The 14055-nt window shown below is 37.3% G+C and overlaps 1 protein-coding gene across 1 annotated transcript; it reads right to left on the bottom strand.

Moving 5' to 3' along the window:
* Positions 1 to 1982: 1982 nt before the first annotated feature.
* LOC134648229 (alpha-tocopherol transfer protein-like) lies at positions 1983 to 7886 on the bottom strand. Its single transcript, XM_063502714.1, has 6 exons — positions 7641 to 7886; positions 5107 to 5201; positions 4361 to 4514; positions 3630 to 3823; positions 2485 to 2631; positions 1983 to 2108 (listed from the first exon to the last, which is right to left on the bottom strand). The coding sequence occupies exons 1-6, from the start codon at positions 7816 to 7818 to the stop codon at positions 1983 to 1985; spliced, it is 894 nt and encodes a 297-aa protein (XP_063358784.1). The 5' UTR covers positions 7819 to 7886.
* Positions 7887 to 14055: the final 6169 nt, after the last annotated feature.

Raw genomic sequence — 14055 nt, 5'->3', positions numbered from 1 at the left:
TGTCTATTTACTTAGAGTAGATTATGTGGTAATGTCACTCATTTATTCTACTGTAGGTATATACAAAATGATATTATTATTGTGTTTTGGGTCGTCGATATAAAACTGTGTATTTACTTTATCACTGAATTTAAACAAATAATAAAGCAACACTGTGATAAGTTAATATTGTATGAGCCGATTATGAGTTAAATGTTTAAATTGGTAACTTCATATTAATCCATGACAGAGTATCTTCTGTAAGTAGTTGTTATTAGTAAAATATTATAATATATTTATGGAATGTACACATATTTTTTAGAGATACAATTTACCAAGGAATGTATATTTGAAATTAGAGATCGAAAGTGAGACCAAATTTTTAATAGGGAGAAAAATTGTTATTGTTAATCTGGAGTTATTTAAAATAATAAAACATAGGTGCATCCATTTTTACGTTTTATTATAAAATAATAGAAATTTTAATACCTAACTATTTTTATATGTTAAAAAAAATACTAAAACACAATCTTTCCAAATGATCACATTACATTGAGGTAACTTTTAAATTAGATAATATTAATAGGTACATAAAGACCTATTTACACAATACAATAGTGTTAGTGATGCCAATCTGTGAAATTCAAGCCACTTCAACAGAATAGCAGCTTGTGTCGATGTTTTTTGGCCTGCTACTGCGTATTCCTGGGAGCAAACCTTTAATACGTCATGATCTGTATCATATAGTTATATTAACTACATACTACTTATATGTCCGTGGAACAGTCCAATGCATTATTTGTATGTAGCATGTAGTTAGTCCTTGTGGAATGTAGGTATGGTAAATATCACACTGCTAGATGGCAGTTTATCCATAAAACCACATTGTGGAAAATATTATATACCTATTCATAATATTAACTACCGTAATTTTCCCTACATTTTTGTCCTAATATCAGTTGCTATTAAACCTAATAAAGATATGTTTCTTTTAAGCCTAAGTACCTACCTGTTTTCTTGTACAGCCGAACTGAGAAAACATCTTACTCGTGCTGGAAACTTGAACCCTAAGTAATCTAAGTATTTGTGACATCCACTTATGACAACATGACGACGACAGCATTTGTACTTTTTCCTACATTAAACGTAAGCGTCTGCCATACTTAAGGAGCTTATCACATTGCCGTCGCATGACGTTGCGAAGTGCGAAGCGATCAAGCGACGAATTCGCGTGCGGTGACGACGGTACGATGGTGCGGTTTTCTCCGTATCTTCGTCCGAAGTCCGAATACGGTCCGTCCGTACTTTGGAGCACGGTGTGATATACTCTGCGGCGCGCACCACATCTTCGTCAAAAGCACCAATCGTCGTGCGATTCGCACCTTCGCACGGAGAGGCTGTGCTAATGTGCCATGCGGTTTTTGCATACAAATCGAGGTTATACAGTACAAAAAATGGCAGCACCGGACGTCGCTCCGAAAAGCGAAGCTGTGTGATAAGCGCCTAAGAACGCAATCACAAGGTCGTTCATCTAAAGTTGTCACTGAATCAAACTACCTACGGAATTGTCAGGCAAACGATATTGTTTTCATGCGGCCAATGCCTCGGAATGATTTCACCTTAAGTAAGTCCCTATTCCCTGAGAATGACACATTTAAAGATAATATACGCAGTATAATTTGTTGACCCACATCCTTATTTATCCTAACTATCGATAGGTATGTGAATATGTACTTAATGTAACTGAAATGTTGATCGGTAGGTACCCTGTGAGCTGCATTATTTGTGATTTTCATTGTTCTTTACGTAGCCGTAAGAGTTAGCCACTGAAACAAAAATAGTTGCCGGATAAAAACAAAGTACAGTAAGAGTAAGGTATCATAATTTAACATTATGTTCAATGAGTTCAATCGGACTTTACTAGCTTTGTTGGGAGCTCCTAAAGCGCAGAACAGAACTCTGCTTAAGCAGGCACATTTCATTTTCCCCCACATGCTTAACCTTTAAAACCTACTTTTAAAACCGTCCTCGTAATGTGACAGCATTTTCCACAGCAGCTCTCCAGTAACCTCCACCTCGGGCAGCGAACCGCCGTGGCGCGGACGCAGCGCTTTGCCGTCCACGTGTGCCTACAAAACAAACAAAATATTGGGTAATTATCGATGTAACTTTTAATTCGCAGACAAAATATAACTTAACCGTTGGTTGGTTCATCAATATTTTCAATGGTCATGCTAAGTGATATTCATAACCTGCCTAATAATAAGTGGCTCTCACTATTCTCACACACTACTTAGTTGCACTCTTCAGTAGATATCTCACGTTAAGTCCGATGTTGTTGTGGATCTTGCTCTAACAAGAGTCATTCCATTCCATTATCAGTCCTAAAGAAAAAGATAGACTCTCCTCAGAGTTAAAACTCTAGAGTCGAGTCTATACAACAACAACAACAGTTAGGTTGTAAAACCTCGCTCAACGTGGACTATTCTGTAGTTTTCAGCGCACCTTGAGCGAGTCCATGTTGTTGCCGTGGAAGTGTATGCGCGAGCGTAGCTTCTCGCGCAGGAATGGCTTGAACAGCGCGAACACCATGTTGAACACGTACGGCTGATACACGATGTGCACCGCTTTTAGCCGGATCGGGATGCAATCCTGGAAATAACATGTTACAAGTTATATTTAGAATATTCAGATACAATTCCCAATCATATCATACACTCGACGGTAAACTATTAGGTACCATAGCCTACGGATGCTTCAATCCACATTGCACCCCACACGCAAGTAGCCCTCTCAAAAATGAACGAACATTTGCTATTGAGACTTGAGTTGAGACTGCCTTGACGCGCGAACACAAGCAAAATCACGGCCTGAATTGCTGTCTTCAAAGATATTCGCTAATGTTAGAGTCGTGTAAACAGTTGCAATGGACGTCGGAATGACGTAAATGTGCAATTATACACAAGACGAGGTCCTGGGCATAAGGCAGACGCCATACCTAGTGGATTTTCTGAGAAGCAAGAGTGAAGGTTGTGGCTATGAGTCACATTATGATGCAATTTGCTTGACAGGAAAAACTACATTTAGACAAAAAACCTAGTTCATTTAATTTTGTTTGGAGTTTATTTGAATTGAAGAAAGCAGTTATAATAACTTAGTTATAATTTAATGAAAATAGCACTAAAAATTAACAGGTACAACGGAGCTAACGAATAAACCTCAATATGATGAATACGTATAATGTAATCAGTACTTTTAAAATAACAGTATTCGGTGTCACTACGAGAATATTACCTATTACTAGGAAGAAGTCAAATTATATTATGAAAATCTTTTAGTTTATGTTATTTCAATTAGGTTCCTAAACACTAAACTGAAATAGATGTCATAAACGAAAGAAAAAGTCCTTAGCAGTGCCCAGGGCTGGGATTCGAACCAGCGTCCTCCGCTTTCACGTCAGATTGACCTGGGCACTGGAGGCCTTGGTTACTTGGCCTTCTTATACGACATCTATTGCCTGAAAGCCTGTTCCATTCTAGACCATGGATAGGACGGGACCGCGTTTGCTTTACTTTACGCTAATAGTATATACATGCAACTTTTCTTAGTAAACAAACCCCTAACAAAGCTCAGTAAAGGGCAAACTATACCTGCACCCATTCAACGACCATCTTGGCGAAGGAGGGCGTGAACTGCAGCACGTGACTAAGGGCCAGCCCCTGCATGTCCATGATGACGATGACGCCGGAGACCTGCGTGCGCGGCTCTGTCATGGCTGCCTCCAGGCCCAGCTGCACGCCGCGGAACACTTCGGATAGAGGCACCGCGCGAGGGTCCCAGCCCTCTGAAACATTTAAGACATAAAACTGCATAAACAAACTCTAATTTAGGATTTTATGAGAAGAATTATATTTACTGGTCATTTGATTATCTACCTACTCTTACATTGTAATTAAAGTTATACATCGAGTTAACATTAAGTTCATGAGCGAGGTCGACATCAAATTATGCAATTATGTTCCTATAAGAAAATAATCAACATCAGCTAACATGCGGATTTCCTGCGTCTAATAGTTGACCCTAGTGTTAGTAATTAAATCTGTCACAGGTAGGTAGTAGGTAGGTCCGGTTTTAAGATTTTACTCAGCGTTTTTATACTCTCTGAAATAGTCTGAAATTCAGATAGAGCGGCGGCGTTTGGTTACTCTTTCGCCTTTCAAAATGACCTCGCGTAACATATAAGCACCTATGTGTATGTACTTTGCGATCAAATTATATCAAATTTTGGCTGCGCCATCATACTGATCTATGTTTTATCTTTAAAGTCAATGGAAAGACTTCACAAAAAATAGTTTATAACAATAAACTGAGTAAAACTGACTGCCGGACTCGACGAACATGATGCGGCGACCATGTTGGTCGCGCGGCGCCAGGATGGATATGATGGAGTGGTCGAAGGCGGCTCGCACCACCGACGGCATCAGGTCATGGCAGTAGGTTGCATGCGCTTGGCGGAATTTGTAGAATGCTTGTATCTGAAAATTACATAGAATAAAATTGACATGTACAGAATAAATAAGTAGATTATCGAAATAAAAGCTCTCTTGCAATATCCCGTAGTCTTATCAAATAATTGTTTTGTCCAAAACTTGCATGAATTAGGTAGGTACTAATAAATAGTTTAACCTGTCAATTCCCACGATGTGACGTCACCATAAGCGTTGCGGCTCTTAAGTATATGAGTAACAACATAATACCAAATATACCGGCTACACAAGCTTGATCGCAAACAACTTCGTCAGTGTCTTACATAACCCATGGAAATACATTTCGCAAACCATAATTTGATAGCGCAAGAATTGAGTATTAGGTAAATATTAGCGTATTCAAAACTCTAAAGTTTATTCGATACTAAGACATTTTTGCTTAAAATTACAGTGGGTCTTACTCCACATGAAAACATTGTCGGTTGCCTGGCAACCTCAAAGTTTGATTCAGTGGTCGGTGTTCGTGTCGCAGGCAGGGTATCCCAGTATATACCTACGACCCAGTTCAACTGTATACCTTTTAAACTGATAACATTATGTTTTATGTAGGTAGGTTCATTTATTATGGGATAGTACCAACCTTCTTTAGAGCACTCTCTGCATAAAATTTGCAGGGCCTGAGGAATTTCATCAGAAAGTCATCATTGTCAATAGGAATGTTAAGGTTTTTTTCACCTGCAAAAGATTAAAACAACACATCAAACAGTAAGTATACAATTCTCCCAAAAAAATTGCGAAATGCAAACACAACGAATCTGTCTCCCCAGGGTCTCCACACGGCGCATCAAACAAAACGCGCTCCGATGAGAGACGGCGGACCTCTCGAATGTCTCTTCCCACACATCCTGGTGATTCATGTGACTTCCTTAATTGAAGGGTCCACGGAAAGAACATGTCTAGTCACACTAGTGACATTTTGAGTAATCGCGGTTTTAAAATTTGGAACAATGTCAAAACGTATGATAATTCCGTGATCAGATATTATTTAACTAAAAATAAAGTTGTGTTACATTTATTATACAGTGGTAGCAAAGATATAACTAATAGTTCATTAAGAGCTCTTCATTTTAAGATAAAAATATCAATTTCCGAAAAATGTGACTAGACATGTTCTTTCCGTGGACCCTTCAATTGGCATGAATAAATTTAGAGGACTTCATCGGTGGTGGATTTCAAGGAGAAAAATAATGAATAAATTAAACCTCGCGAAGTCTTCTGTAATGATAAGTTTTCAAAGTTACCTAAGTGTAGGTATGTACCTACAAGAAACTACAGGTCAAGGCCAGAGTTTTAATGTTAGTGCCACAATGCACAAACAAATTACTTATGCCGTAATTTGTGCTTTGTTCGTTTCATTATTTATTTCCGCGTTAGGTATTGTTCTGATCGTTTGGTGCTCTACTTGTAGAGCTATTGCGTGCACTTAGGAAGTAGGCAGAGCAAGATCAAGGTCCGAATAATCGTATCATGATACGATGACTTGTACATTAGACATCATAAAACTCTATCCTTTTAATTTCTCGTGTAATTAATTGATGTTCCGACGACAGTCATAAATTACATCGTCACTAGGTATACGTGATATATGTAGGTATGTGGTGACATCTTTCAAGGTTGCGAGTGACAAGAATATGCTTTTGTTAATAACACAAAAACTGCAGAATCAGGCAATGAGCTCGATTACCTTTAATTTTCCTATTTCATCGATATAGGTAAGTCTAATCTCTCAGTTTAGACTGAGTATTACAGTTGTAAAAACCGGACAAGTGTGAGTCGGATCGCCCACCGTTCCGTACTTTCTAGTATATGTTGTTATAGTGGCAATAGAAATACATTATCTGTGAAAATTTCAACTGACAGACAGCTAGACAGACAGCCAGACGGACAGTGGAGTCTTAATAATAGGGTCCCGTTTTTACCCTTTGGGTACGGAACCCTAAAACACAACATTTAAAGAGAAAAAGCTGACTTAGGTATTAGAATTACGAAACGTACATGTTTTCAGCACACCAGCCCATAAGGCTCGCTTATTCTTCAAAAACGAATGAGAAAATTTAATTTTATCCACAAGAATGGCAAAGTTGCAAAAGTTGACATGCAAATTTGAGTGGTTTCCTCATGTTGGCTGGTCGAATTGACTTTTACGTGATGATTTTGAATGGTAAATATTTAATAGCGTTCAGTTAGTTTTGTCCTCTCATTGGTTTGGTGAACATTTTTTGTTTTTCACTCGGTAGCAAAGTTTGTTTAACCCTCGTGCCTTAAACTCTCGCATATTTCGCAGACGTTTTTGCTTGTCATTATCACTACATAGTATAAAACAAAGTCGCTTCCCGCTGTCTGTCTGTCTGTATGTCTAGATCTTTAAAACTACGCAACGAATTTTGATGCGGTTTCTTTTTTAAATAGATACTTAGAGTGATTCAAGAGGAAGGTTTATGTATAATTTGTTAACCCGTGCGAAGCCGGGGCGGATCGCTATATAAAAAAAATTTAATTATGATCTATGTACTTAATGTTAAATACTTGATTTGAAGGCCCTAAAATCCCTTCAGGAAAAGTCAGCTCTTAACTTAAAAGCAAGTACCTATACTATACTTTACTAAAATACTATCGCAACATAGGACATAGTTTATAGTGGTAATCTATGGTTTTCTTTGTCTAAGGTCTATGGTTCCCACAAATATTTTTGGAGCTCGTTACTTAATAGTTAAGCATCATTAAGGACTATCACTGCTAAATGACAAATTGGTTTTGAAATGAATGAGGACGAAACAATAGACGCGGATATTAATATCCGCGTCTATTGTTTTGTTGTTTAACCTCTTCAATTTCGATCTAGTCTTCGACAATAAAGTAACCAATTGCAAGCATTCTTTCTTCTGTAAACATTTTTTTATCAAGAATATTACCCATCAAATATCATTATTTCAGGTAGGTACTTACCTAGTATTCAAAACCGAAAAACTTTAAGATTTAGTTCATTTTGGAATCATTCTTAAATACTTACATGCATGTAATTACCTACGTCAGAAACTTTCTCAAATTATAGCTTGAATTATGGCTATACATATTTAATACCTACTTTTTTTATCATAAACACGTATATTTTACCTTTTAATAGTTCTCTTAGTTCTCGTAAAGCTTTCGCAACTCCTTCGGGCGTCTCTCGTAATTCGGTCTCTGCCTTTTCTGTGTAAAACTTTTCCGTGATCGGCCAATTCTCCAGCTGGATCTTACTGTCTCCCCACATCACGAACGGCGTACCATTTTCTTCATATTGCAAATCCATTTTCGTTGCAACGGAAAAATACTAAGTTTCGAAAGTTTAAATAATACCGTAAACTGAGCGAGCGTACAACTTACACAGCCGCTGGACCTAAATGTCCCTTCACCGACACTTGGATGTCAAAACACGTACACTCTAGGATATATTTAGGTCATATTTTAGAGAAACTAAATATTTTTGACACCAGTTTATGTAAGGATTAAGTAAGGAACAGTGATCCAACCGGTTCGTCTGTCTAGTGAAGATTGCCGAGACGTCGTGGTCGCGGCGCGCCGATCACGCGCGGGCTCGCACTGGCCGCTGCGTGCTCTTAACGGTACCCTGCCACTTCCATGGCACCAGCACTCATTTACGTAGGCGAGCTTACCACACTAACTCATATATCCAGATCGAATGTATGTCAAGCTTCCGGATGGATGGAAACCTCACTTAAATGAATCAAAAGCTTAATCTCCGATAAACAGAGAACCTAGTGTAACATGTCACACAGTGACGAATGAGGAATGACGATTTCACGGAAATGCGTATTATATTGTTTCCTTTTATAAATATAATCCTATATTACAAATGATAAGATAAATAAAGATAAGATAAAAATGTATTCTGGACGTTTAAGTAAACAAACACCAATTAATTAATAATTGTTATAAAAACACTTTAGGCAGGTATAACGTTAACTTGGTGTCAAGATATCTTTTGGATATCTCGACGCTGCTGCCTGGAAACCCTTCCTAACTGCGCCCGTAACACCTCCGGATTTGCAGGCGTCCAAATGCTACGGAGATTGCTTACCATCAGGCGGGCCAGGCCATATGCTTGTTTGCCATCGACGTTATAATTATTTAAAGAAAATATAATATAGCAATGACAACATTAGCAACGTTACAAGTACCTACATATAACAACAAGACAAAATTGAATATCTACGTCACAGTCTACGTACTTACTAATATTATAAATGTGAAAATTTGTACATAGGTATGGGCATATTTGCGCATCACGCAACAGTTGAACGGATTTCTATAAAATTTGCCATATATGGTTTTTTAAATAGGCATCTAAAGTCTATTTTTTAATTCGGTAGACTGAAATGACAGTTAATAGTATGAAATGACTAATCTACCTACTCGATCCCGTGCATATGAGATCACATTCCTTGATCCCGTGATTCTCGTGTCACTAAAATCTAATACCTTTAAACGAGCCATTCTTGTTTATATATATATATGTCGTAGTCAGATCGTACAATCCGCCGTATTACATTACGGCTAGCCGTTTTACAAAACAGTGGCGTTTTGAAATGCGGCGGTTCGACGATTAGCCGGATTGTCATTGCGATACGTTCTTCAATAAGGCGGCCTACGTTTAGCCGCATCGTATCTACTATTTAGATTGTAGAGTGACCAATTCTTTCGGTCGCCTACGTAACCTTTGTTTGACAATGTTTGCAATTTAATTTATTTTTACCATGGTCCCACCGCACTACATGTGTTTCTTTTCCAAAACATTTCCTTCACAACTTAAATAGACGGAGCCCCGCAAGCGGGGCTCCTATTTCTGGGCGGTTTGCCCTTCGGGCATCTGAAGCTACCTAACGAACCTAACCTAATACTTACCTACCTACGCTTTTTTCAAGTTTTTTCCCTAAAGTGTAATGTTTTCACGGATGTCTCACTAAATCAATAGGTAGGTAGGTTAGGTTCATTAGGTAGCTTCAGATGCCCGAAGGTCAAACCGCTCAGAAATAGGAGCCCGCGAAGCGGGGCTCCGTCTAGTTAAGTTGCAAAGGAAATGTTTTTTGAAAAGAAACAGTCCGAGGAACTCCAGATTTGATGGACACCCCAGCGTTTTTCATAGTTTGTTGTTGTTATGTCAGACAGCGCCACGAATGTTAAAAATGGGAACTAAAAACTGTCAAAGCGGCGGCTAATGACTCGCTGTATTACATTACGGCTAGCCGTGTTGAAGAACGTATGGCGCCGAATACATTCCGGCGGATTTTCATTCAGCCGCATTCAATCCGGCTAAGCGTCGAACCGCCGCATTTCAAAACGCCCCTGTTTTGTAAAACGGCTAGCCGTAATGTAATACGGCGGATTATACGATCCGGCTGCGACATATATATTTCGGGGATCTCGGAAACGGCTCTAACGATTTCGATGAAATTTACTATATGGGGGTTTTTGGGGGCGAAAAATCGATCTAGCTAGGTCTTATCTCTGGGAAAACGCGCATTTTCGAGTTTTTATATGTTTTCCGAGCGAAGCTCGGTCACCCAGATATTAATCTTAGAATTAGAAGACCTTTCTTTTCAATTTTTACAACATGCTTCAAATATATCCACCTGTATTTATAAGTAGGTATTGACGTTCTTACCTATGTACTAATCTAAATTGTTACACTTTTATTACTATTAATCAGAATCAGATTTTAATATTCCCCTATAGGCTATAGGTAAGTACTTAAACTGGATTATTTCCCCTTCCTTTCAACATATTATTTGTGCATTCTTAACTCACTGCAAATTGTATTGATATTCTCCTTTAATACCTGCAACTTTTGACCGCCATTCTAACATTTGCATACATAGATAGATACGTAACTATTTAGTGCAATAACTTTCGAAATAATTATGTGATTGATATCGCTTGTAATGTGTCTAGCCAAAACGCTGAATTGGTCAAAGCAGGGCAATTCTATCCAACCACACATAATGGCATCCATTGCAAAACCGGTCTAAATTTTGGTAGGTACATATATATTTATAAGTAGTGCGAGATTACGGTTATGAATTAAATGTGTTTATGAGATAAGGGCATATTTTTATTTTCCTTTAACTTATCCCGAATCGGCCATTTAAACGTTTGTTACGGTCTTAATATACTATTGCCCATTTAAATACCATGTGGAAATCGACAGGCCTAAAGTTCTGTAAGTAGGTACTTAACTTTACAAAAACAGAATTAAGTAACTCTCAAACGTTAGGTATGAATGATGCTGATAATTATAATAAAGACTAAGTTAATTTTACATGAGAAAAAAAAACATAGATAAGTATTAAAAGCAATTTTGGGAATCACAAACTAAAGGTTTATGTAGATAGTAGGTAGTAGGTGAAGTAGTAGGTATATGATTAACGTTTCGAGTATTATGAATGTTACCTTGAATATAGCGAAATCTTTATTACAGCTCTCTGCCATAAACATGCGCAATATGCACATCTTGCGATATGATCAGTGGTTGAGAAATTTGAAAATCCTGACGGTTTAAACCACATTCGAGTCCAAGCATGTCAAATGCATATATTAATCTATTACTTACTATGAAATCTGTACATTTCTTGCATTGGAATTTTACGAATTGAACTCAATTTGTTTATATGCTACAATCATTTTCAATACATCTCATTCGTACCTACTTAGTTATATAACCATTGGATAATTTTTTGTACGTCCCTGGTCCAGTAATTTTTGAAATACGAGCGATAGAAATTGGGAATCTAGTGGTATCGACCACTCGTTTTCAATTCTATTAGTAGAATTAAAATGCCTAGTAGTGGAGATATTCTTGAACAAAATACACGAAATCGAAATTTAAAAATCGGTCCCCTCCCCTATGCGTGTGTTTCCGTCCCTAACTTTGTATACGCGCCTTAGGGTGGGATTCCTCCTGATGAATGTGTATTTTGTCTCACATTTTGCTTAATGAGAGAAAGAGATGCATTGGACAAAGATATTGGACTGATGGAATGCCACCCTTAGAGGCGCGAGGCGCGGGAGGCGCATGCCAACATCTACCGTAACAGTATTTTACCATAACGGTTCCGTAGTCCCAAATTCAATTGCAAACGTCTCTGCTTAGTCCAAAAAATAAGTAAGTATGGGGTAGCACATTGTTACCGGTAAATTCTCATCTCGCGATCGAACAGGTGTCTGGTGTTATAAAAGATTTCGAGATCGTATCTTGCCCGGAACATGAAACATTTTTACTTCAATTTGTTTAAAAATTGTGATTAAATTGAGACCAATTCATAAAATTCGAATGCCTTTCCTGCATGTTTCCGTTTCATTACTTTATTTTCTGAAGACCATCGCAGTTATTGCTATAATGTCATGTCTAGGCGCCTACGCAACTTTATTTACAAAACTAAAGCCCACAGCAGAATTCATTGTTGTCACAGAAGAAACTGTGGCCCCCGAACGCGGAATTCAAGTAAAAATGGTTGATCTCTAACATCGCTCTGCTGCTATCGGAGAAGTCCGGTAAAAGCGTAGATGGCACTCTCGTCGATGGTACTGCCTTTTGTAGGGATTTTGACAATGCCTTAAACAATACATTAGTTGCCTCATTATAGCAATTTCATTTTTTTACGATAACTGTAGAACTTACTGACCCTTTCTTGCACTTACCTAAATGAAAGGTAATTAAATTTGCTACAACTTTATTCACGCAATATATCTCATAGCATGAGCGGTTGTGCCGATATTTGTCCTGAAATATAGGAAAAACTAAAAATTTCATTCTAAGGAAAAAAATACCCCTTTTTTAAAGTTCCATATCTCATGAACTATTTGACATACGGCGCTGTAAATGGACTTAAATTGTTCCAAATTTAATGTTCTTTCAACATTACATAGCAAGCTTTGACCAAAAACCCATAGTTTCATAATAAAAGTGCAAAAACTGAAAAAAGTCCGAAATTTTTGCAGATTTTGCAAATTAGGAAGGGAGCACAACTTTTTTTTGCTTGCAAAACATAGTTTTACATTCCTCCAAGGACTCCAAACAACATACACAAAAATATATAACTATAGCTGGTCAAGCAAATCTTGTCAGTAAAAAAAGGCGCGAAATTCAAATTTTCTATGAGACAATATCCCTTCGCGCTTACATTTTTCAAATTTGCCGCCTTTTTCTATTGTCAAGATCTGCTTGACCAAGTATACATCACGCAATGTTTTTTTATTGTAAGATTTGACTGATCTAACATGTATGTCTTTTTTAAAGTCCTACCTAAGACCTACGCATCCTTACTTCATGTGTACGGACACGTGAAGTGATGGTATATTTATTTGTATTAACCCTCTGGTGTGACCTATCTAAATAGGTATTTTAAACTTTCCGGTAGTTTCGACGCTGGACAATGGAACACACGACACTAACATACTCACACCCACCCCCGCCAAAGACAACTAATATCATAGACTGCTAAAATCATAACCTTCTTTTTGACTTAAAAACCCTTGCCGTATTTTAAAATCCAGAGAAGCTGCATAACAGAAGCCTTTTATTTATTTGAGGGGGATTCATATTCACGAGTGACAGCGAAATAAAACAACTGTTATTTCCTAGAAACTTGCTTTACTTAAAACAGATTTCTAAAAGGACACTTTTACATTTATATACATAATATCTATTCTTTGAGCGAGTCAGGTATATAACATATCAAAACATGTTTTTTTGGAAATGTATTGCTAATTCTTGGAATGACTTTTGGAGACAATATAACTAGACATATGTAATTACTGATTGCAATCTATCCACGAGGAGAATTGTCTCATTTGCCCGTGTGTCTAATATATATCACATACAAGTTGACGATTTATACCTAAACCTACATTTTGGTAATAATGGTAATCAACTGGCACATACTACATAACCTTCACAGCCTCTGTATATTTGAAACACTGTATATTGTAAAAGGCACACAATTTCATGTCATAATTTAAAATCGAACCATACTTGAGCTTAAATTATATATTTATATAAAACATCATTTAATAAAATCTTTTTCATCCATAGTATATAAATGTCATGATATTCACCCACTTATCCATAAAATTATGCAAACATTTGAATATTTTGAACCAGTCGTTTCGAAGTAAAACAAAGATATATATGCAATTTATGTGTAATAATTATTTGCATCAAATATCACACTCAAAACATTGCAGCTGTTCCGACCATTCATAACTATTATTATTACAATAACTTAAAATAGCTACCTACATAAGTAATCTATAAAGACATTCACAACACAGTTGTCATGGGCATTCATGCGTCACCAATTACGTAATTACCTAAGAACCCTAATCTGAACAACAGCAGCAGCCTTTGTGCTAGCTGTATAGAAACACTTGTTTATGGCAATCTTCTATTAATCTACTCTGACCCCTTTATCTTAGCCTGGACCTCGAGGTTGTACGTGAAAGGAATCCATTTACAACCCACGGGAGCGGC

The sequence above is a fragment of the Cydia amplana genome, chromosome 5 (genome assembly GCF_948474715.1).
Source record: "Cydia amplana chromosome 5, ilCydAmpl1.1, whole genome shotgun sequence".
Lineage (NCBI taxonomy): Eukaryota > Metazoa > Arthropoda > Insecta > Lepidoptera > Tortricidae > Cydia > Cydia amplana.
Note: the sequence above shows the minus strand (reverse complement) of the source record. Positions and strands in the feature narration are given on the sequence as shown.